A 23550-nucleotide genomic window follows, 5' to 3' on the forward strand; every position below is an offset into this window, starting at 1 on the left:
TCTTACAAAGATAGGATATGTGTTTATTATGTTTCAAGAAAGGATTTTCTCTCTCATTTACAGAAATTGGATGACCTAATCCACACGATCTCTTTTTACTCGCACGTCAGATTCAAAGAAGAACAATGCCTTGCATCTAGCTGCAAGGTTGTCACTTTATAATCAACTCAATTCTGTAACAGGTGCAGCTCTTCAATTGCAACGAGAGTTGCATTGGTATAAGGTAATAGAAATTTTCTTACAAGATTTATGTAACAGAATTTTTATGTTTATTAGACAAAAAGTTGGGTCCATTCGCTTAAATGTTACTCACTTAGCTAGCCATTTAATATAATTTATTTCTTCAATTATATATTTTTCTTATTTTACATTACCCAATATTCAGGTTGTGTTCTTTACTTCCTTTTTTGTGTGTGTAGGAGATCGATGTTATAATTTGTGAAACGTGATGATACTGATCTACAAGAGAGTATTAGTAATCAACCCATAGCTCTCACCTGTAGAAAATTTACTGATCTACATGGGTATGAAATTTATGTCGGAAGATTATGTCATTACTCAAGCAGATCGATCATTGATCAATTAATTTACTGTACCATCTCATGTACAAACATTTTAGGCCACTTAATTATAAGCAATATGTCTTCCGATTTATTGATTGAGTCGTGCTGGGGTGACATTAGATTTACTGCAGTTTTTTACATTTTTGATGCGGAGGTGCGCACATAACCATAGATGCTGTTTCCTCACGATACGAGTAAACACATCTACGGTTATGTGCGCACCTCCACATCAGAAATGTAAAAATTTAATGTCACCAGCATTAGTGTTACTGATTTAGGTTTATTGAGAAAAATCTTTTTATATGATATACTAGGTAAACCAAAGGCTTCATGTATGCAATTGGTCAGTATACACTTGAGCACTCCCTCTTTGATTGCGTTGCCACCGATGGGACCTTGTCACTTCTATCGCAGCCTTAAAAATGGAGTGTGCAACTTAATTCATAGCTGTCACCCTTTCAGCCAAGATTTGATGGATAATTTCTCCTGTGTTAGTCCAAAGTCGTTCACTTAGCCAACCTATTCTAAGGACCTCACAATATCTCATGTCTCATTAATTAAACCATATAAAATGCATGAAATAATTGATGTAAAAAAAAAAAAATTCTTAAATATTATATAATGAGAGATGACGGAGCAGAGGTGGTTCAACATCAAAATTTGAATTAATGGTGAAAAATCAAGAAAAACGCAATATGGCTTAATTCGGCGTTTACTTTACCATTGAAGTGATCCATGTCAAGAATAAAATTCGGTAGGTGGAAACTTCCGGAAAAGAAAAATACAATGACTTTGGTCTGTTGAGTATGTTCCAATGGAAAGATCCACTGCTATATAAGTATTTAAAAATATAATTGACACTAGTGCAGTGGATCGATCTATCGCCATAAGTATTTTTTTTTTTTTTATTTTGAAAAAAAGAATACCTACTGACCTATGTATATGCACCTGTAAATTAAATAATTTAGGAAGATTTGTTGGGCAGACCTATCTGTCACATTTTTATTACAAAAACTCCCTTACTTTATCAAGTTTGGTTACTGAACAAACCTTACTTTAGAAAATCATGCTAACATGACTAATTTAGTAAGATTTCTAATCTCACTAAGGTTCATTGGGCCTACATGGATTATCAAATTGGAAATCCAACAACAGAACCTTCTAGATTTCATGTAAAAACTCATATTCAATAAGAAAAATTAAAAATAAAAATCATTTTTTGAGCTTGATTGAAGGTGTTAAAAAATGGATTGCTACCGAACTTCCAAATTAAAAACTAAAATACAAAGGTGAAAATTAATTTTTGTTTCAATTTTTTTTTTCAAAGTTCTTAGAATTTTTTTCTTTATAACCCTAAGGCATCAAGTAATGTTTTTGGATGCTTAAAACTGATGAAATTTAAATCCACTCCAACATATGTTAAGTAACAAATTAGCCCCATCAATTTGAATTGTATGACATGGATCCCCACTCCAAGGTTTGCTGGGTAACAAACTTGATAAAGTAAGGTTTGGTGGGTAACGCACTTCATAAAGTAATGTTCCCTTGGAGTTGTCAGAACTCCAAAGGAGTTTTTGTAATAAAAATGTAATAGTTAGGTCTGCCTGGTAAATCTCTCAACAATTTATAAAATAGGAAATTCATTAAAAAAATTTATTTATAAATTTGATTTACAATTACAATCAAATAGTAATATGCAATAAATAATATTAATCCTAGTGCTAGGGCCTCATGTTGCAAGGTCATATACTCTACATTGTAGGGATGCGATGGACACAACTCCTTTCTCATAGATTCAATACTTGCATTGTACTCTATTGACAACTTAACAATCATGACATCTCTAATCAACTTCTTCAATCTCTTAGTGTTGAAAAAATATGCAGAAATTTATAGATTTTTGTGATCAAGTGGGTTACTTTGAATTATGATTTAAGTGAGACCCACACTTTGTTTGAGGCGGGATCACTTGAGAATTTTTTTTTTTTTTTGAAGAGAATAATTTAATTGTCACAAATCCTTTTTAGGTGAATGTGAAATCGGCTTCAAACAACTCCTACTAACCATGATTTGTTATTATGTAGTTTATAGAACTATTGAGTTTGTTAGTACTACTCTTTAGTCCCACATCGGATAGGAATAAGAATTTGTTAATTGTTATATAGAACTTCTTATATCATTTACATGAATATGAGAGAGAGACTTGAGTTAGCCCACACATGCGCAAAAGACCCATGTCTTAAAGACATTGTGTTCAATACAAGTCTCGATCAATCTTTAATTGGTTTAATTCTCAAGTATCTACCTAATAACACCTAGCACCATCCGAGAGTTTCCAACATGTGCAATGGGGCGGTAAAATCAAATTCAGGTAGAGCGGTAGGGGGCGACTTACTGGTATTTTGGAACTTCAACGAACATCATGGCAGAGTGTTTAGCCCTGTTTCATGTTTTACAGGCTTTCAACCTTGTGGGGAGGAGGGTGATTATCGAAATGGATTCTACTCTTCTAGTCGATGGTTTGAATGGTGCAGCCCTTCCATGGCATTTGGACCACTGTTGGCATTCCATCAGAAGACTCACTTCTAGCGGAACAAGGACATTCAAGCACTCCTATAGGGAAGGTAACTTGATCAATCTTTAATTTGTTTGATTCTCGAGTATCTACCTAATAACACCTAGCACCATCCGAGAGTTTCCAACATGTGCAATGGGGCAGCAAAATCAAATTCGGGTAGAGCGGTTGGGGGCAGCTTACTGGTATTTTGGAACTTCAACAAACATCATGGCAGAGTGCTTAGCCTTGTTTCATGTTTTACAGGCTTTCAACCTTGCGGGGAGGAGGGTGGTTATTGAAATGGATTCTTCTCTTCTAGTCGATGGTTTGAACGGTGCAGCCCTTCCATGGCATTTGGACCACTGTTTGCATTCCATCAAAAGACTCACTTTTAGAGGAACATGGACATTAAGCACTCCTATAGGGAAGGTAATTCAGTCGCAGGTGCGCTTGCTAATGAAGTCATTTTAAGAACTAGTCAGATTTTTTAATTTACCGATTCTCTTCCTTCTCTTGTTAAACATTGCCTAATGGGTGATAGGCTTGAGCTTAATTCCCTAGAATCATCTTGTAACATAAGGCTTTGCCACTGTTTTTTTTTCTATCATACAAATCTTACTCAGAAAAAAAAAAAAAACCCACAAAACAGCAAGATCCCACCAACGTTTTGTGGCTTATTGAGCCACTGCTTCTTAACTGAGAGAGGAACTCATCTTCTGTCATTGAGAATGCTTTGCGGGTAAATTCTGCACCACAATAATATGCAACCATATTATACACATAATTGTCTAAAACTGCAGGAATGAATACATTTTTCTTCAAATATTGAAGTATTTTCATAAATTTCCACAAAAACTCAATCAGCTCTAATCAGAGAGTAAACAAATTGACCTCATCTGCACTATGGAACTCCTGATAGACTTATATTTCGCTCATGTTAGACCAAGTTTTCTTTTACCACAAGTTTCACAGATTCATCAACAAATTACCAATAAATTAACAAAGTTACACACCAACATTAAAAGCCCTAAACTATTATGCTTTTTTTTTTTCACAAAAGAAACATAAACTGATTTGGAAAAAAAAAAAATGTTCAGAACTTCACATTTTACATGCTAAAAAGACTTTATATTATTATTTGTAATAAAACACTATTACTTTCGCAACCTAGGTTCACCAAAGGATGGATGGGCCACATATGGCTCAAAAAAAATTAGGTAGAATTACTAAATAATTTTGATAAATAATTTTTAAAAGTCTACCGTTTTGATAATTTATTCAAAAAAATATATCTCATGTGGCATAAAAATAGGGTGCCTTCTGACCTTGGTTAGGAACGGGACGCCTGACTGGATCACTACTCATATCTAATACGTTCATGCCACGTGGATTAAATGCAGAAGGGGAACCCATCATTTATTGGGGTTTTTGTTATAATGCTGTAATTTAAAGTATCAAAATATTACCTCCATAGCTGCGCAGACACGAAAAAAGGGAGTCGTTTTTTTCGGCTCACAGACTCCTCACACAAGGGTAAATTAGAAATGCATTCGATACTCGTGGGCACATGTGATTGGCGGATCCCAGATTTCTGTTAACTCTGGGGAAAAAAAAAAAAAAAAAAGTTTCGTTTTAAGACCTCACCTACGCCACAAAAATCCAATAGAATATTAACACGTGTCACCAACGTGTTGAACGTGTATTATCCAGTGCCATCGTTTTTAACAGTCAATGACCACCAGTGTTCCCCCGATCCACCCCTAGAATTTATTACCCAATAAAAACCTTCACCTCTCTCTCTCTCTCTCTCTCTCTCTCTCTCTGTGTTTGTGAGCTTCGTTAATGGCGACAAATCTTCTGCGAATCTCTCTATCATCTCAGCCGAAGCTCTGCTTCAGCTCCAGAAAAGCTCAAATGTCCACAGACATCTGTTCAGTCCTCTACTCCTTCGGCGCTCGCAAATTTCAGTTCAAGTCGCAGAAACCCTAAAATTATACGAGCGAAGGCTGTGGAGATCGGAAGTCCGTCGGAAAAGCCACCAGTGCAAAAAGTTCCCGATGAGTCTTCGTTGCTTCTAGATGTCTCCGGAATGATGTGCGGCGCCTGTGTCTCTCGCGTCAAATCGATCTTATCTACCGACGACCGTGTTGATTCGGTTGTGGTCAACATTTTGACTGAAACAGCGGCGATTCGTTTGAGATCGGAAGTTGTGGATAATGGATTTTCGGTAACTGTTTCTGAAGATCTTGCTCGTAGGTTGACGGAGTGTGGGTTTCCTTCAAAGAGGAGGAATTCGGGGTTAGGGATTGTGGAGAATGCTAAGAAGTGGAAAGAAATGGCGGAGAAGAAGGAGGCGATGCTTAAGAAAAGTCAGACTCGGGTGGCGATTGCTTGGACTTTGGTGGCTTTGTGTTGCGGATCACACGCTTCACATATATTGCATTCTGTTGGGATTCATGTCGGTCATGGTAATGTGTATCAGTGTGGAATCTAATAACACTAGAAAATTGTTTATTTTTATTTTTAAAAACCAATTAAGTGCTGTGGAATTGATTTTAATTTTTAATTTTTTATTATTATCTGTTTTCATTGGTGAAGGCTCGGTTTTGGAGTTATTGCATAATTCTTATGTGAAAGGTGGTTTGGCTTTGGGGGCTCTATTGGGACCTGGTAGAGGTTAGTTAATTTGTTAATTGCACTCTTGATTTTGCATTTTTTGTTTTGTGATTAGAAATTGTGAAGTGGGTGTTGAAGGATCGTTTGGGTTTGGGTTTTGAATTTTCTTGATTGCTAATTTGCAACTTGATTGAATAGAAAAACAAGAAATTTTCAATGTTAACTACTTCCAAGCCTTGCAAAGAGGACTGATACTTGTTAAAAGTCAGCATTTTTTTTTTGTTGCTTCTTGGCCACTCTGTATCTCATCATATTAGCATTTATCACCGATTGGTTAAATTTTCCACTCAGTATCCTCTTGGCTTCTTTTCACTTTTAAGGTTGAAATTCACATTCTAATCGACAGTTCTTGAAAAGAGGATCTAATAACCTCATATAGTATGGAAACCATCTGTTAGTGACTTGCCCAAGAAAGTACACCAGGCGACTTAAATTTGTTGATTATAAGATGCATAGCAGTTCGTTGAGAAAAATATAGCATAACATAGACAGATTTTGGTGAGGCTATAATTACACAAGGATGTGCATGTGCTTATATTGCTGATGGTTGTCAGATGGATGAGCTGCGATGGCCCCAAACCTCACATTACTTGAATGATTATGAGTACATGATTTCTATTTGGACTGCCCACACACTTTTCTATAACAATCCATAGTTTGTTTAGGATATCTTGTTTGACTAGGACTTTCAATTGGATGATACATGACAATTGTGCATGGGAACGACTATTTGAATAATTGGGAGCACATGATTTCCATTTGGACTGGTTGGTCATTCTTATCTTAAAATAATTACCATCCTGATAATAAAATGCGCAGAAGTTACTTTTGAGGTCATCGTTCTTGTTATAAATTTCAAAATCTGTTGCAGACTTGCTTTTTGATGGTCTAAGAGCATTCACCAAGGGATCACCAAATATGAATTCTCTTGTGGGATTTGGATCCATGGCTGCATTTATTATCAGCGCGGTAAGGTTCTTTCTGAAAGCTGAGATTATGTTTTAGCAGTGTACTGTAGGATGATTTTCATTTGGTTTTGTTTTAGCTTGTTTGTTTATAATTACTTCTTTCTTCGTAGGTGTCATTGCTGAACCCCGGGATGGAATGGGATGCGACATTCTTTGATGAACCGGTGATTTGTTTTACTCTCGTTCTTTGTAGCATTTGTAGAGGATACCTTTATGTGTTTACTTTGCATAGTACATAGCAATATGGAAGATCACACCGGAAAATGGGAACTACCAGTACCTTGTATTCCATCTTCAAAGCCACTAACACCCAATCCTTGGTCTAAGAGAAATTTTTTCGAACTTCATCTACACGACTCTTCTTTTTTTTAAATAGTAGACCGGTATGATATACTGGAACAGATGTTAGTGAGAGCAATGCCTTTCAAACTGGAAGTGAGGAGATCTTTTTGATACCATGCATATGTTTAATTATATATGAGACATTGGAAAATACACTCCAGATATGGATCGTTGAGTACAATGGAAGAAGCATAGTTGTCGTAGATAATCAGCATAGATTTGCTTCATTTTCCCAGCCAATAATATCATTAGAGTCCTAGTGTCTCGTGGACAGGAATTCTAAGTTATAATTTATAAAAATAAACAAAGTACAATCAAGAAGAGTTGACAACTCGTTAAATTTAATGGACACTGAGTTCTCCCAAGGCATTGATGCTTGTCTTTCAAGCACCCATATTTCTCATGAATGTACCTTCATGTACACATAATAACAGCAATGCTTGGTTAGTAGAAAAGCTTAACCATAACATTTTTGTTCTACAATATGTTTCTCATGCTGACTGTTCTTTTGTAGCATGCAGGTCATGCTTCTCGGTTTTGTGCTTCTAGGACGGTCTCTAGAAGAAAAAGCGAGGCTTCGGGCTTCAAGTGATATGAATGAACTCTTAGTAAGTTTTACTGTTTTTTTCATATATGTAATCTGTAGCTAATGCTACAGTCACTGGTTTTTCCCTCTCTGAAGCTTACACTTTATGTTCTACAGTCACTGGTATCCACTCAGTCACGACTAGTGATTACTTCTTCTGAAGGTAACCCCTCTGCCGATAGTGTGCTTAGTTCTGATGCAATTTGCGTTGAAGTCCCGACAGATGATGTTCGAGTTGGAGATGCCATATTGGTTTTACCTGGGGAAACTATTCCTGTAGATGTAAGTTATTTAAGCAATATTTAATGTTTATGATGTTCTTCTCAATACCACTTGGTAATTTCAACTATTGCCTAATGCTGAATCATATTGTCTTTCATAAATTTGGCGGTAAGCTGCATGTCCATTAATCCTTTTATGAAAATCAGACAAACTTTGCAAAAAGATGTTAATATCTAGATACATAGGTGTTTCATATGTTCCAATTATTCTAAGAGGCATATCTGATTGCAGTGAGTCCGATTAATACAAAAAACGCCTGACAGCGTAGGGAGTCATACTGCATAAGATCCTTCCCTTTGTGAAAAATGCCATGGACTTCCATTAATAAAATGAAGAAATGGAGTACGCAGAAACCCAAGGAGTTTTGAACAAAAGAGAGGAAATGTGGCAGATTTTTTATGCAGGAACAATGGATAAGAATATGTTAGGTGTCTTCCCTGTTAGTCTTACAAAGGGAGAAACTTTTATCACAACAATCCCTCTAGAGATGATGTTAGCAGAAATAAAAATTATATTCCCAGAGGCTGTCCCCCACCCCCCAAAATAAAAAAAACTACTTTGGATGGAACCTTTGGTCTCCTAATTGCGACTTCAGGAAAAGATACTTGGGTTGAAGGTTGAATAGCCTTAAAGAAAGATTTGACTGAAAATTCTCCATCATGAGACATATTATTTCATGCTTCATTAAGTCATTTGTTACTGGAAACAAGTCTTTGTTGGACAGCTCCACAATAATCTGGTTGTGTTCCAAATCTTTGAGAACTATATAAGGTGTTTATAGTTGTGGTCTTACTGAAACTCATAAAGGTGCATAATAATTAGTTTGAATGTTCAAGGTCCTTGGTCGTTTGTGCATCCATTTTATTTCTGGAAGGACTAAGATGACGATTGAGTATAAAATAAATGCTAAAGCACATTAATTGTGAACTATGTTAGAAAATTTATTCTTTGATCATCTTCACGCTTCATAAAACTTTAAATGAAGCTTAATTTTCTCTGTTAACTGCCTACTCAGGGGAGGGTTCTTGCTGGCAGAAGTGTTGTGGATGAATCCATGCTTACTGGAGAATCTCTTCCTGTGTATAAGGAAAGGGACCTTACAGTTTCAGCTGGAACAGTGAATTGGGTATGCTTATACTTAGAGATCTAAATTGTTATAAAATCTTACTATTCAAGTATGATCATTTTAGGCTTGGATATCAAAATATAGTCAATTTGAGGCCGGGCATGCTTATTTAGTTTTATTGTCAACTGACTGCTGGGGGTGGGTCCATTCTTCTTCTTTTAATGTATAGGATAGGATTCTTCTACTTGTTTCTGGATATTTGATTTTGGTGCTATTCAGAAAAAAAAATGGAAATATAGTTTTTTCTTTTTCTCAGGATGGACCTTTAAGGATTGAAGCCACTACAACTGGTTCAATGTCAACAATTTCCAAGATTGTCCGCATGGTAAGTATGCTATTTACTTTGACTAGGACCAAATAATTATGATGTAAAATATATCTACAAGGGACCTTTGTATGCACTTTCTTAGTTTTATGTCATTATTATTAGCTAAGGCACATTATTCCCACCACTTCATGGTGCCAACATATCACAACCCACTCGAGCGATGAGCTTGATATGCCAGATAATATGCTCAGGACATCATGTATGAGAAGCATATTTAATGATATTCATTGTGTCTATTCTTTGAATTTGCAATTAAATGCTAATGGTATCTGTCAAAAATGTTTAGATGCTCCTCATAATATTATCTCTAATTGTGTAGTTGGAAAGTATATGATTCACAATGAAAGTCATGAACTAGAGCACTAAATTATGACGCGAAACATTGAGAAATGGATGTACTGCCACTGTGAGCTAGACCGTCCCTGAGATAGCTAAGCTATGATTAATTCTGATGCAAAAAAGTGGAGGAATGTCCAAACTATTTGTGGTCCAGGTGCAATGTAATTGCTAATTATTTGCTTATGTATTATTCTGACAACAAATAAAAAAATGAAATAAAATGTAATGAACTATCACACAATATGTTTTTTATCAATGGAAAGAGTTTAGACATGCTCTATTTATTTTTACTCTCTACTTTCGTGCTTTATGAAGGTTTTCCCCTCTTTTTTTGATTAATTCAGATAACTCATTATATAATTCTATCCATGGGAAGAGTTTGAATTATGTCTATTTCGAATTTTCCTCTGAACCCTTTTTAAATGTTTTGCAAAGTTTTCCAAATCTAATTAAACAGGAATGCCAAAAAAAAAAAAAGTGGGATGAATATGTTTTTGTTCCTTTATTCTCTAGCTGCACATAAACCACAAGAATGATTTGGCACACCTACATGTGGCGATCCCATTAACTAAGATGTCTATTTACTAATGACTGATGTAGGACATCTACACGAGGAAGACCAGAATTTTCAGGTCGAGTTGATTCAGTCAAATCTGACCAACTCGGGTTGGACCAACCTGGTTCACATTGACCAGGTTGGGTCCACACTCAACCCAATTTTCATTTTAGTCGTATGTTTTTAGTTTATTTCAATTTTAAGTTATTTAGAAGTTGGTTAGTCAGTTTCTATTTAAACTTTAAGAAGTTTCTATTTTGTCTAGTCTCTAGTTTGTTTTTAGGTTTCTATTTTGTTGTAATTTCGTTTTTATTCTTTAGGCTATTATTGTAAGTGTCCAAATTGAGTTATAATAGGCTTAGAAAGATAGTATTATATTATATATAGATTAGAAAGTTACTTTTTAATAATTTGGAAGGTTTCTAAGATGAAGTTATCGATATAAGGAACTCCAAAAATAATAATAATAATAATAATAACATATCAATTCAATTATATTTTATCGCTTCGTTACTTTCTAGTTCTTTTATTTATCATTTTCAAGTTATCGTTTGTTTATCAATTGAATCTATTGATTCAAATTGATTTTGTGTGTTTGATTGAATGCAATCTCTTAATTCTTTTCTAATCTATTGATTCACACACTTCCGCTACGTCAATGACTTTGTAGGGAGTGGGATTGGGTGTGTAGCATTGCAAGTGCTTAGTTGTGGGTTTGGGGGTGAGGTTGCTTGTCCCATGTTTTCTGGTTGATCATCTCAACCTCCTTTCTTCTTTAATGAACTCATCAGAAGGAGAGAGTGGTACAGGAAATTGGGATAGGACTCCTCATTGTCCAAAATCTAGGAAATGGATTTGATCTCATATGTTTAATATTTGGAGTGGTTTGACTCCTTAGTTTCTTTTTTAAGCTTTGGTTTTTGCATGTTTTTTCTCTCTTTTAGGATGGTCCACTTGTCTTCCTTTTTGTATCTCTTTTCTCTCTTAACAATCTTTCTTTACTTGTCAAAAAAATAAAAATAAAATGGAAGTTTTTTATACTTAACAGGGCTATTTTTCTAAAATGAGGATTAGCATATTGTCCTAACGTGCTTTTAATAAAAAATGAGAGCCTTGTTTGTTGTTAACTATTTGTAATACATTGAAAGTTTTGTTTCTTGACCTTCAGGTTGAGGAAGCTCAAGGTCATGAAGCTCCTATACAAAGACTAGCAGATGCAATTGCAGGGCCATTTGTTTACAGTATAATGACTTTATCAGCCGCAACATTTGGTTTCTGGTATGCATTTACTTCAAAGTGTCATGTTCCCTTTCATGAAGAATTAGTTTTCAAGTATCGCAAAACGATAAAGGTTCCAAGTGTTAATAAATCTAAAGACCATCGTATTGAGAGCCTCAGCACACTACTTCACATGAGACGAGCAAAGCCCTATGACTGTAGGAACTAAAAAGTACCATGCAAGCCTAAGTTATTGTGGCGTCTTTCTATTAGAATTTTTTATGATTCAGTAGTAATAAAGGAAGCCTTTAATTGTAGAAACTTAGTTTTGACAGGGTTAAATTATTGTGTAAGATGTCTTTTATTCTTGTTTGGGCTTGGGCCTCTAGAGGCAAAATCAAAGGGAACCTTCATAAAAGCAGTTACCAAGATCTCTGAGATGGTTTTCCCCTGTTGTTTATTTATTTTTCTTTTTTACTATTTTTTTTACCTAAGAAGCTTTCCAGTGTTACCCTTCCTATTCAAACACTTCATCATGATTCTAACCAAAGAATAATTCTTTTACATGTTTCAATCATTGGGACAGTAATTCTCATTAATTGAAATTTGTGGTAACAAAATCATTTGTGATTTTCTATGCTATTGTGCTTATCTTACAACTTATGGCAATTGTGTTTAGGTACTATATAGGGACACACATCTTTCCGGACGTGTTGCTCAATGATATTGCGGGGCCCTATGGAAACCCGTTTCTTCTAAGCATGAAGCTTTCTGTCGATGTCCTTGTGAGTGCCTAGTGAACTAATGAATCATTTTAAATAACAAGATCTTCAAATTTACTTACAAATAAATTTACCTTCGATTTCATGAATAAAATGTTGTAGTCATCTTTTCTTCTTCTTATTTTTTCCTATTTATGAAATGTGGAAAGTACCATGCGTACAAGTTCTCCATTTCAATTAAACCCATTAATAAATTCTCCAAATAAATAAGTTTGTAATGATCTCTTCAATTGTCATTATGAGGATGTGGCAAAATGTTCTTATAAGGGGGCAATTTGATCTCTTTAGGTTCTAGGAATGCCCAAGGATAGGATAGAGCTAGTCCAACTAAAACTTGAACTACCAAGGAGAGGTTACGAAGTGCAGCTCATCCTTGTGTTTTATGTCATGGTTGACTATTTCTCAATGCTGCTAACTCTGATATACATGATAATTAATGTAAAATTGCGGAGGAAACTTTTCGACAAGTTTATTACTCATGAACTCATCCTTGTTCATGACCTTTTAAGTGTTCAAAATACTTTCCTTGGGATATTCATACCTCCCTTCCAGAGTGCAATTTAGCTGCCAAAGCAAGAAAACTCGTGCCCTTCTTTTGTTTTGTTTTTTTAATTAAAAAAGCAGGTTTAGCAGATAAAAATATATTACAAGAAAGAACGAATAAAATATTTTAAAATGGGTCACATTGAAAAGAACTAATCGACTGAACATCTCTAGTGTTCTTTGGCTGTCCCTTGAACTCTACGAACTTTGAGACAATGAAAAGGAAAATCGATCAAATTCATAGACATAAACTAGTAGAATGGGAGTTTTGAGAGGATGAAAAAATGTTATAAGAGAGTAGTAAATAAGAAAATGAATTGTTATAGGCTAACAGGAAAAAAAAGGGAATTAATCAGAACAGTGCACCTATTTTCTTCATCTCATCTGTCCTAATGTGCACAAATCACTCTATGGGCATTACCAATCTGATATCACTTGAAGAAGAATGGATAATTTATTAATTTAACTAAAGTGGTAGTGTGAAATATTTTAACATACTTGCCACGGGGTACTTAGACTCTGGATAGACACAAAAAGGGGTTTTCAAACTTGTCAGTCTCTTATCTTGATACATGGTCAGAAAATCCCCATGTAGAAGTAGGCAATCTTCTTTCAAGGAAAGAAACAAACTTTATTCTGGTTGCTAGTTGCTCTTGGGAAGTAATATATACACATTTTTGTACAGGTAGTTTCTTGCCCATGTGCACTGGGCCTTGCTACACCCACAGCTATCCTAGTAGGCACCTCTCTTGGTACACCATCTAACTTCTCATTTTTATTTGACTATTCTCTTCGAAATAAAAGATTTCTAGTTAATCATTTAAGCTTTTGTAGGTGATACTAGGGTACATTATGGATATTATTTTCAGTGAAGCTCTAATCTATTTATTTTTCTTCCTTTGTTTCATTGACTTATGCACAGGGGCAAAACAAGGACTTCTTATTAGAGGGGGAGATGTATTGGAACGCTTGGCTGGGATAGATATTATCGCTTTAGACAAAGTACGCATAATGTTTACAGGATTATGTTTTCTTTTTTCATGTGTGGGTTACCTTTAAATGAGCACGTTTTGGAACATTGCAACATTTTGCACTAGATTATCTGAAAGTTGTAGTCTCTGACTGACACATTTGCTTAATCTCCAGACAGGAACCCTCACAGAAGGAAAACCAGCTGTTTCTGCTGTGGCCTCTTTGGTTTACGAAGAACCGGAAATTGTTCGAATTGCTGCTGCAGTGGAGAAAACAGCATCACATCCAATTGCTAGGGCTATTCTAAATAAAGCTGAGTCCTTGAATTTGAATGTCCCTAGCACTAGAGGACAATTAACTGAACCAGGTTTTGGATCCTTAGCAGAAGTAGATGGGTCCTTGGTCGCAGTTGGTTCATTGGAATGGGTTCGTGAACGTTTCCAGACAAGATCAAGTCCCTCTGATTTAATAGATCTGAAAAATATTGTGACAAATTTGTCATCAAAAGGGATATCATCGTCAAACCATTCAGAAACAATTGTTTATGTTGGACGTGAAGGAGAAGGGGTCATTGGTGCCATTTTAATATCTGATAGTTTACGCAATGATGCAAGATCTACAGTAAACAGGTACTTTTCATTTTCATGAAATCCTAAATGTAGGCAGAAACGACATACACTGGCTAAAGTACTTGAGCAGTTAAGATTCTATTCATTGTTAAACATATTTATATCTGAGCATAATCGACTTTATTCCTATTCCATAATGTAAGATTGACGAAAATTTAATATGTTTGGGTCAATTTTATGCCAGGGATGCTTAATTTCTTGTACCCAATTTGAAATTATCTGGAGGGATTAATCGAAACTACCAACCACTCACCTAGCATTTTCTTCTATTAAATAGTTTGTTTATGACTCAGGGAACCGTATCTCATCATGTTTAACTTGGATGTGCTAATAAAATAATGGAGTTTCAAAGTCTTTATATTTCTTAGACAGTAATTTTTGTTCTTGTTGTAGAACACTTAAGTTTATCCTCATCCTGGCTTTTTTCACATAACTACAGACTTGAGTCTTTGTTGTTCATTTTGATTCGAAGCTTTCCTACCTTTTCCATTCCAATTTGCGTTATGATTATCAATTAAATATCTTCGATAATATACTTTTAGTTGAATTCCCTATTTGAGACACAACTCATCATTCTTTTTTTTTTGATAAGTATAAGATTATATAAATGAAGGGAAGAAAAGGGGGAGGCTGAGTTAGCCCCCAACCTACACACAAGTACCAACAAAGAGAGAAAGAAAACAAAAGCAAAGAACAAATACAAGGATTGGCACTAGCTGTCACAAATGGAATCCCAATTAAATAAGAAATCTTGAAAGCGCACTCCCTCAAACGCTTTGTTCATCTTTGACCAAAGGAACAGAAGCCCAATAATCTCTAAAGTCACTGTGTGGACCGAGCTCTCCTTGCTATGAAATACCCTGTTGTTACGCTCTTTCCAAATAATGGAATTCAGAAGTCTTATTTTTCTTGGATAATAATTTTTGCATTATCCCTCACTGAACTGCAGACTTTAGTGTAATTTATTTGCTTGGAAGTTGGAGGCTTTCTTTCTCTTTGCAATCCACTTTACATTGTATTTATCAATTAAATTTTTTTATTCCATGAGTCATTAGCTTGTGCTTTTGCTCCTCTTTTTTTTTTTTTCTCTCTGGTGCAATTGGTATTTGGAAAATGTAGCCTCGAGATATTCTGTAAGTTACAAAATATCGAAAGAATCATTTGTAGTTCAGAATGTTTCAGCAGAACATTCCAGTTTTGGTCAAAACTGGAGACATTGACTCTGATGTTTTGGATTATCTCAGAATGTTTCAGTCGAGACCTTATTATTTTTTTCTCCTGACCAGAACTTTGCATCCAAACGACGTTTTAAATCTTGGAAGCATTATTCCAAGTTATCATCTCTTTCTACAGATTCCTATACTTTATTTCCTTATTCATCTCAGATTCTTTTTTTCTACCTAGTTCTTTATAACTATCAGGCTTGTCTCATGTGCTTACTCAGTTGCTTTGGATTTGAAGGCTCCAGAAAAAGGGGATCAAAACAGTTCTCTTATCAGGTGACAGGGAAGAGGCAGTAGCAACTATAGCCAAGACAGTTGGAATAGAGAGTGAAAGTATCAATGCTTCCTTAACTCCACAGCAGAAATCTGGTGTTATATCAACTCTACAATCAAAGGGACATCGTGTTGCTATGGTAACCTGATTCCATCCATCAACCATCAATAGTCTAGTAAATAAGTTCAAAATCGAAGAATCTGACGTGTTGGTTGCCAAGACATGTAGTGTCTTAATGTACCCAGCTCCTTAAAACCTCATTTTGATTCTTAGAATGGGAGTTACAGAATTTTGAATGGCTAAGATTTGCTAACTTCTCAGATTCTATATCATTTCAAGAACTGAGAAAATGAATATGTTTGTCTCACTGACACATCTAGCGTCCCCTTGAAGGTAGGTGACGGCATAAATGATGCACCATCTCTGGCTCTTGCCGATGTTGGGGTTGCTTTGCAAACGGAAGCAAAAGAAAATGCTGCATCTGATGCGGCATCTGTCATTCTTCTTGGAAATAGACTTTCACAGGTACTGTTCTCCACAGATATCATAGTTCATTATAACACCAGCATAACCAATGATTGCTTTTGCAACTCCTGCTTCCACAAGCATTGTCTATAACCCAAGATGATATTGGAGGACTTGTTTCAGTTTTTCACTCTAATCGCTTGGAAATATGATAGACTAGGTTTATGTTACATATTAATAAAACAGAATTCTTATTTTAGTAGGCATGAATTGCAAAACATGATACATGTTTTTACTAATTTTGAATATTAGATACTATAAAAGATCCATAGTTTTGTATGGTTTATCTTTTGCTGGACATTGTCATTGTGGACATTGAAGGAATTTAAGGTATTCAATCTAATCGCTTGGAAATATGATGGGATAGTTGTATTTTATGTAGTGAGAAAACAGAACTTTCTGTTTAGTATGCATGAATCGCATACCTTTATACACGTTTCTATTAATTTTGAATATTAGGTATTGTTGAAGGTCCATTATTTTGTATGGTTTGGTCTCTTCTAGGCAACATCATTGCGGGTATCACCAAAATCTAAGTGGTATTGGCGAAGTAGTGTGTTGCTCTTTGATATTTATTAAATAGGTGTAGAAGTTGCATAAAATGACACTTACAAGTAAAATGCCGCATCAACATCAGATGCCCTCATCGTCAGATGCCATGGTTTGGGCAAATATCCAGAGTCACTTAGCTCGAATCCTGCCATGTGGGCAAGACCTTATCTACCATGTATCACATTTTATTTCCATGATCATCATTTAGTCAAGACTTGTGACATTTGGTGACTCCACAGAAATATGCGGGCAAACTCTCAACACTCCCTATACAGGTGCATCCGACACCAAGGAGTACTACTTTCCAAGTATGGCCAAACACAGTTCAAGAGTATGCTCCATATCAGTGGTGTCCTAAACTAGCCATTCTTCAAATTTGTTAGAATCTTAATTTGGTTTTTCTTGTTCTTTATTGATGAGTAAGAATTTTACCCTTTTTATTTTATGTTTTCTCGTGAAGGTGATCATGATGCTTACTTGATAGACATCTTCCAAAGTAGAAAGATTTGAGAAAACATATAGCAATAGACCTCCCCATATCAGTGTAGTGTCCTAAACTACACTTTCTTTCAATTTGTTAGAAGCTTAATTTGGTTTTTCTTCATTAGATCATACTATGAATTTATGAAGTGATTGAGGCCTTCCTCTTCCATATTGACTTTCTTAAGAATGCAACCCTTCTGCTTTTCCGTATTGTCCTGAAGTAGTGTGTTCTTGGACAGATAGTAGATGCACTGGACCTCGCACAGGCAACGATGGCAAAAGTCCATCAAAATTTGTCATGGGCAGTAGCGTACAACGTTGTTGCGATACCAATTGCCGCTGGTGTACTGCTTCCGCAATTCGACTTTGCCATGACACCTTCACTTTCTGGTAAGTCAAGTTGAATAATTACTAATATATTTGGATCAGTAATGGAAAATGCTGTTTTTTCACTTGAGTCCACTGGCGCGTTGTTTTTGGCAGGGGGTCTGATGGCTTTGAGCTCCATATTTGTTGTCTCAAATTCATTGCTTCTACAACTCCATGGATCCACAGCAAAGAGAATGAGCCAGCCATGGTCAGAATCTGGAATTCCAACGGATTAAGCTGGAAGATTGAAGTGGGTTGGCTCTTCTGATTTTGGGAAAGAAATACAATGAAGCAGGAAAATAAATGTAATATAGTCTGTCTTTTTTATTTCTTACACTTTTTAAAACTGTTTTTTTCTTTGCTCAGATTGATGCCGATTTTTTTTTTTTCTACAATTCACGGATAAATAAGTGTTTAGAATTGTAACTAAATTGAACAGCTTTTGGTGTTAATTTATGCAGACATTATGGAATTAATATAAACTGTTCAGTCCACTACTTCTGCAGCTACAATCGATGCAACAGAACCCACCCCAATTGAATTGTTTAAACTGGTGTATTGGTGGACCCCTACATTCCATGTTGATCAAATGGTTCGGTGCTGAGGTTATTGACTGGCATTTTGAAGATTTTCTCTAAATAAAATAATATTTTTTAATGATTTATGTAACAATATTTTAATAAAAATAGATGACTTGGTACAAGTTTGAAATTGAGGACATTCAAATTGCCATTTGCATCTACATTATCAAACCGCAGAGAGAAGCCTTGCTCCTTTGACCATAAAATTCTAATAGGGCTACTCTAGTCATTTTCAGTAAGACTACTGATGAATGCAGGCGGTAAATCATACGCGGTCTGTATGTGGTGTGGCTGATGAATGCACATGGTAAATTATATGCGGTCTGTATGCTGCTGATGTAGCAAGGGCACAGAAAAGCAGATCTTTAGTCCTCGTGTATCCATAAGAAAAAGATCTATGGTTCTGTGCCCTTGCCACGCGTCAACCACATGATTTACCACACGCATTCATCATGACTCTTTCAGTGGCAGCATATCCATTGGAAGAATCCTATTCGGTTCTCAACCTAGCCGAGTTGACTTGTCTGAGTTTGTGTTCAACGAGTTATTTCAACTAAGTTTTAAGACCTGAATCTAATTGAAATGGCCGAGTTGACTTGTCTGAGTTTCTGTGTTCAAGGAGTTATTTCAAATAAGTTTTAAGACCTGAATCTAATCGAAATGGTTGTCACAACTATTAAAACTGTAATTTGATAACTAAGAAGGGCTATCTTGCCAAGTAGCCATTATGGTTAAAAAAAAAAAAAAATGGAAACACAGATGTTACCATGTTGAAATTATAGGAAAGATACCACTACATTTCAACAATAGAACTTAAGCTCTTACACTACTCACATATCAAGATTATCAAACCCACCATAACCTTGCCAAAGTAGAAAGTTTTTGAAAACCATCTCCAGTGGCCACCCCATAGTGACCCCAAAGAAAATAAGACTAATAATACAATACACATTAACCTTCAAAATCAGTTTTGGTCCACTGGCCATACTTGCTCTTCATTTTCTCATCCAATTCCTTAGCTCGAACCTCAGCAATTTTAGCTGCATTTGCCATCGATTCCTCCTGCACTCTTGCCATCTTCCGGCCTCTCTTCTTCATAGTAGCCTCCCTCTCTGCTTCCAACCCCTCATACTCCTTCACCCAACAACTATACACAGCACACGTTAAGACCAATACAGCCAATTGCATCATTAACATACCCATCAAAGCCCCACACTCTACCCTAATCAAAACCAGTGCTTCTTTTGGATCTCTCGGCGAATTCAGCATCTGAAGGCTCGAATTCTCTCGAGTGAACAAAGCGAGGATGCCAAGTATCTGCCCAATCATAGACGCGAGAAGAAGAGCCACATGGGTTATGAAACAGAAGTGTGTGAGCTGAGAGTAGAAACCCACAAAGGAAGAGAGAAGTGAGAGGCAAGAGATCATAAAGAGAGCCCACCCAAGAGAGGATGGAGGATTTTTTAGTAGAAAAATAGGTGGAAGAGAGGCTGCAGATAGAATAAAGAGAATGAAGTTGAGGAATGAGAGGAGAACGTTTGGAAAAGAAAGACTTCTATGCTTTGAGGAAGAAGAAGCCATCTAAAACTTCTCTGTTGGTCTGTGAAGATGATTGAGAATGGTTTCTCTGTTGGTCTTTGAAGGTGACAGAGGTGTGAGATTTGAAATTTTATAGCGGGTGAGATTTGAACGTTGGAGACTACAACGGCTACAATAGGAAGGTGGGCCCTATTCCACTTTTGTTGTATGTGCATCGTCTTTCTTTCCCTCTCTCACAATTTAAAGAGTCTGGATTTTGAGGACCTTTTCGTCATTCGAAAATTTGAAATCTTAAGGAGGGGGTGGTTTTCTGGAGCTGCACTCCAGAAATCTTCTCAAAAGTAGCAGTGTTTTATATACACAGTTGCTGATGTGGCAAGTCCAAAGGGGCCTATCAATTTGCCACCTCATCCTCCACATGACTAGCTGCAGTCCATTCACCGTCCTAGAAAAATAAGCACGTTTGTTTTGCCTTTATTATTAATAAATAATAATAATATTATTATAATTGATAATAATAATTATTATAATTTTAGTAACACCCCCCTGCAAAATGTAAGACTAAGTTTACCCCCTTACCCGGTACAAATATATTTTGGTGGATCTCCGTATCATAAAGAAAAATGATTACAATTCGTCCCACAAGTGGGGTTCTTCCTCTTCAATCTTCTTTGCAATTCCTTTTCCTCCCAAATTACCATTGATATAAATATTTTTAAAAGAGGAAATAAAAAAGAAACAAAAATCTTGATAATTGATAATGATTTGACAAAATTTTATCAATTGGTTCTTGTTCGACCCGCTTCAATTTGAATCCGATCCATTGAAAATCATACTTGTTTAATTGGAAACTCACTAAGTAGACAAAAAATCAACGAATCAGATGAGACTCTGCTGAGTTGCACACTTTTTTTGTTTTTATCTTTCTTTTTCTTATCAATAATAATAATAAATAGAAAATAAGTTAAGTCCCAGGGGTTGGTGAGATGACCAAGAACACACCTCATGAAGAGGGAGGTTTGAGTTTGAAATTCAAATCTCAATACCCCTTTTTAGGGGTTTATCCCAAAAATTATTTTTTCAATAATACCCTTCCTTGTTTTATCTTTTACTGAAAAAGATAAGATTATATTAATTTTTTACACAATAAATACTTATCTAAAAGTCTTTCTTATAGTAAATGCTTTGATAATTAATGCCAACATAACAAATGCATTTATTAATGGTATAATAAATGTACATATTATATAAAAGACTAATATATATTTGTCTTTTTTATTAAAAGATAAAATAAGGAGGGGGTATAATTTGAAAAAAAAATGTTTGGACAATACTAATATCCTCATGAGACACTACAAGAAAACTGGGCTACAGCGACTATTCGTAGTGACGATCAAAATTTGATTGTCGCTATAAAACCGTTTATTTTACAAAATCGAAGTCTTTCTCTCATGGCCGGCTCTTTCATCTTGTCTAAAACTCGAAGTCTCTCTCTCATCTCTTTCATCTCGTCTGAAACTCGAGCAGTCTCTCTTTCATCTCCGCCTCACTCTTTCATCTCCGTTGAAACTCGAGCAGTCACTCTTTCATCTCCGCTGAAACTCGAGCAGTCTCTCTCTCTCTCTCTCTCTCTCTCTCTCTCTCTCTCTCTCATCTCCGCTGAAATTAATCTTCAAATTAAGGATTTATTCGACATAGAGCTTCTCTGCCTCGCTGTCGATTTCTCAAACGCGTGAGGGTTCAATTTAAACAGATCTGATCTAATCTCGGTCTTCCGAAAATTAAGGTATGTTTTCCTACGTATTTTGTTAATTTTTCTGTCCAATCGATCCCTAAACCCTAGATTTTTCTTCTTATTTTGTTGATTTTGCTGTATAATCCTAATTTCTACAGTGTTGATTCAAATTTTGGTTCAATTCAAATTCGAAAATTTTGGTTTGATTTTTAATTACTCTGTTATACATATTCTACATTTGGAATAATATGTTGGATTTGAAAAGATTTCTATTCGTAAGAGTCAATTACTCATGATTTCTGAATTTTATTTTCGAATTCTTACACCAATTTCATGAAAATAGATTAGAAAACATTCAGAACTATTGAAGATCTTTACGTTCTTCATCAGCAATAATAAAGCTTCTAGTTATCATTCATCGATCGTACTTCTCTCAACAATATGTTTGGGGTTGGGTATTTCTAATAGATGATTTAATCAATCATTTATGAATGTCAATGGATCAGTTTAGACCTGTAATGTATTCGAATGTGATAATTGTGTTATGGATCGAGAATTGGAGTCTATTAGTGATCTGATTTGATAATTTGTCTGATTAGTCATGTTCTACTACATTGGATGTCAATCCAATAAAATGTGAGAAATTATGCAAATTATATTATATGTTTTATTTAAGGATTAGGTTTCAATGAATATGTGTTGACACTGCTAACGAATATTTACTCAATTTCAATCCATTGAGTTGCACTCCTTCCTAATTGTTAATTAACTATCAATTTTTAAGCGGATATACGTTCACTTGAACTTAGTCAAGTAACTATCAATTTTTTTAGTATGAAATTCTTTATTTTAATCAAGTTTATGGTTCTCAATAAAATTTAGGCCAGCTTACCTTTGTATGATTGACTTGAGATTTGACAAACTTGAGTGGACTTGATAAGGGCTTTGAGTACTCAACTAGTTTCCAAGTGATGATTCATGAAGAAACTATACCTAGGTGGCTCTTTCCTTAACAATAATAGAAGGTACAAGCTTATCTAGTCCTTGTTGAACTATGACAGATCGGATGCAAGTATCTCATCCTCATGTAATTAAAATGTAGCATTTCTTTTTGTTGACAAGTATGGGATGGAAATTTTTTGTCAATTTATTACACTGCAGTAGTTGCTTTAGTTGCAGCTAAACATGTGTTTTTCTTTCCTATGTGAGAAGGCTTCTTACACCTCCTGGAACTCCTCTTTTTTCTTCACTGGATGCAAGTGAGTCACAGCCAACTGTATCTGCTCCAAGAAGCAATTCCCATGTTAGATCGGTTTCTACCACTAACCCTTCCAGGGTATGTTTTCACATTTTTAATTTAATTCATTACATCCCATTTCTATTCAAAAGTTATATACTTCCAAGTTTACAAGATCATGTTCCTGGTACATATATTTATATGTTTTTAGTGCATGGGGAATACTCACATACACACAGAACAGGAAAAAAAAATGCTCACTGAGGTGTAGATATTGTGTGTGCATACAAGTGTATTTGTAAATTTGTAACATATGTATTGTATTCAGTTGTATGTGAAAACTTATTTATTGGATGAAAGTTGCCATCATGGGTTCTCTCCAAACACTTATTCCAGCTTAATTGGCCTAACTTGGTCTCTAGTTTCATTCAGGTATCTATCTCTATTAAAAATCTTAAATCAGAAACAAGAAAACATTCTTAGATTTTTAACAAATACTTAAAGCTGTTTTTTTATTTTTGCTTGTTTTGGTAATCTGACATAACTTTTTTCTTGTTTGTTGGTT

At 35.4% G+C, this 23550-nt stretch overlaps 2 protein-coding genes across 2 annotated transcripts; one reads left to right on the top strand and one right to left on the bottom strand.

The window, feature by feature from the left end:
• Window positions 1-4947: 4947 nt before the first annotated feature.
• On the top strand, window positions 4948-18324 carry LOC147397686 (copper-transporting ATPase PAA2, chloroplastic). The gene is given in 18 exon segments (XM_086449556.1): window positions 4948-5019; window positions 5021-5588; window positions 5719-5796; window positions 6668-6765; window positions 6875-6928; window positions 7628-7714; window positions 7810-7974; window positions 8990-9100; window positions 9357-9425; window positions 11492-11601; window positions 12221-12326; window positions 13552-13618; window positions 13789-13868; window positions 14013-14467; window positions 15929-16103; window positions 16358-16489; window positions 17764-17914; window positions 18008-18324. Coding segments are annotated over 18 exon segments (2685 nt in total). The 5' UTR covers window positions 4948-4962; the 3' UTR covers window positions 18130-18324.
• Window positions 18325-19222: 898 nt separating this feature from the next.
• Window positions 19223-20126, bottom strand: LOC147397687 (Putative membrane lipoprotein). Its single transcript, XM_086449557.1, has one exon. It carries the CDS (start codon window positions 20053-20055, stop codon window positions 19426-19428), a length of 630 nt encoding a protein of 209 aa, XP_086305683.1. The 5' UTR covers window positions 20056-20126; the 3' UTR covers window positions 19223-19425.
• Between the last annotated feature and the right edge of the window lie 3424 nt (window positions 20127-23550).

Source organism: Akebia trifoliata, chromosome 8 (assembly GCF_017979445.1).
Source record: "Akebia trifoliata isolate Shusen 1 chromosome 8, ASM1797944v1, whole genome shotgun sequence".
NCBI lineage: Eukaryota > Viridiplantae > Streptophyta > Magnoliopsida > Ranunculales > Lardizabalaceae > Akebia > Akebia trifoliata.

Excerpts from the sequence above, each read along its gene's own strand:
- LOC147397687 (XM_086449557.1), bottom strand. The coding sequence starts at position 20,055 with ATGGCTTCTTCTTCCTCAAAGCATAGAAGTCTTTCTTTTCCAAACGTT.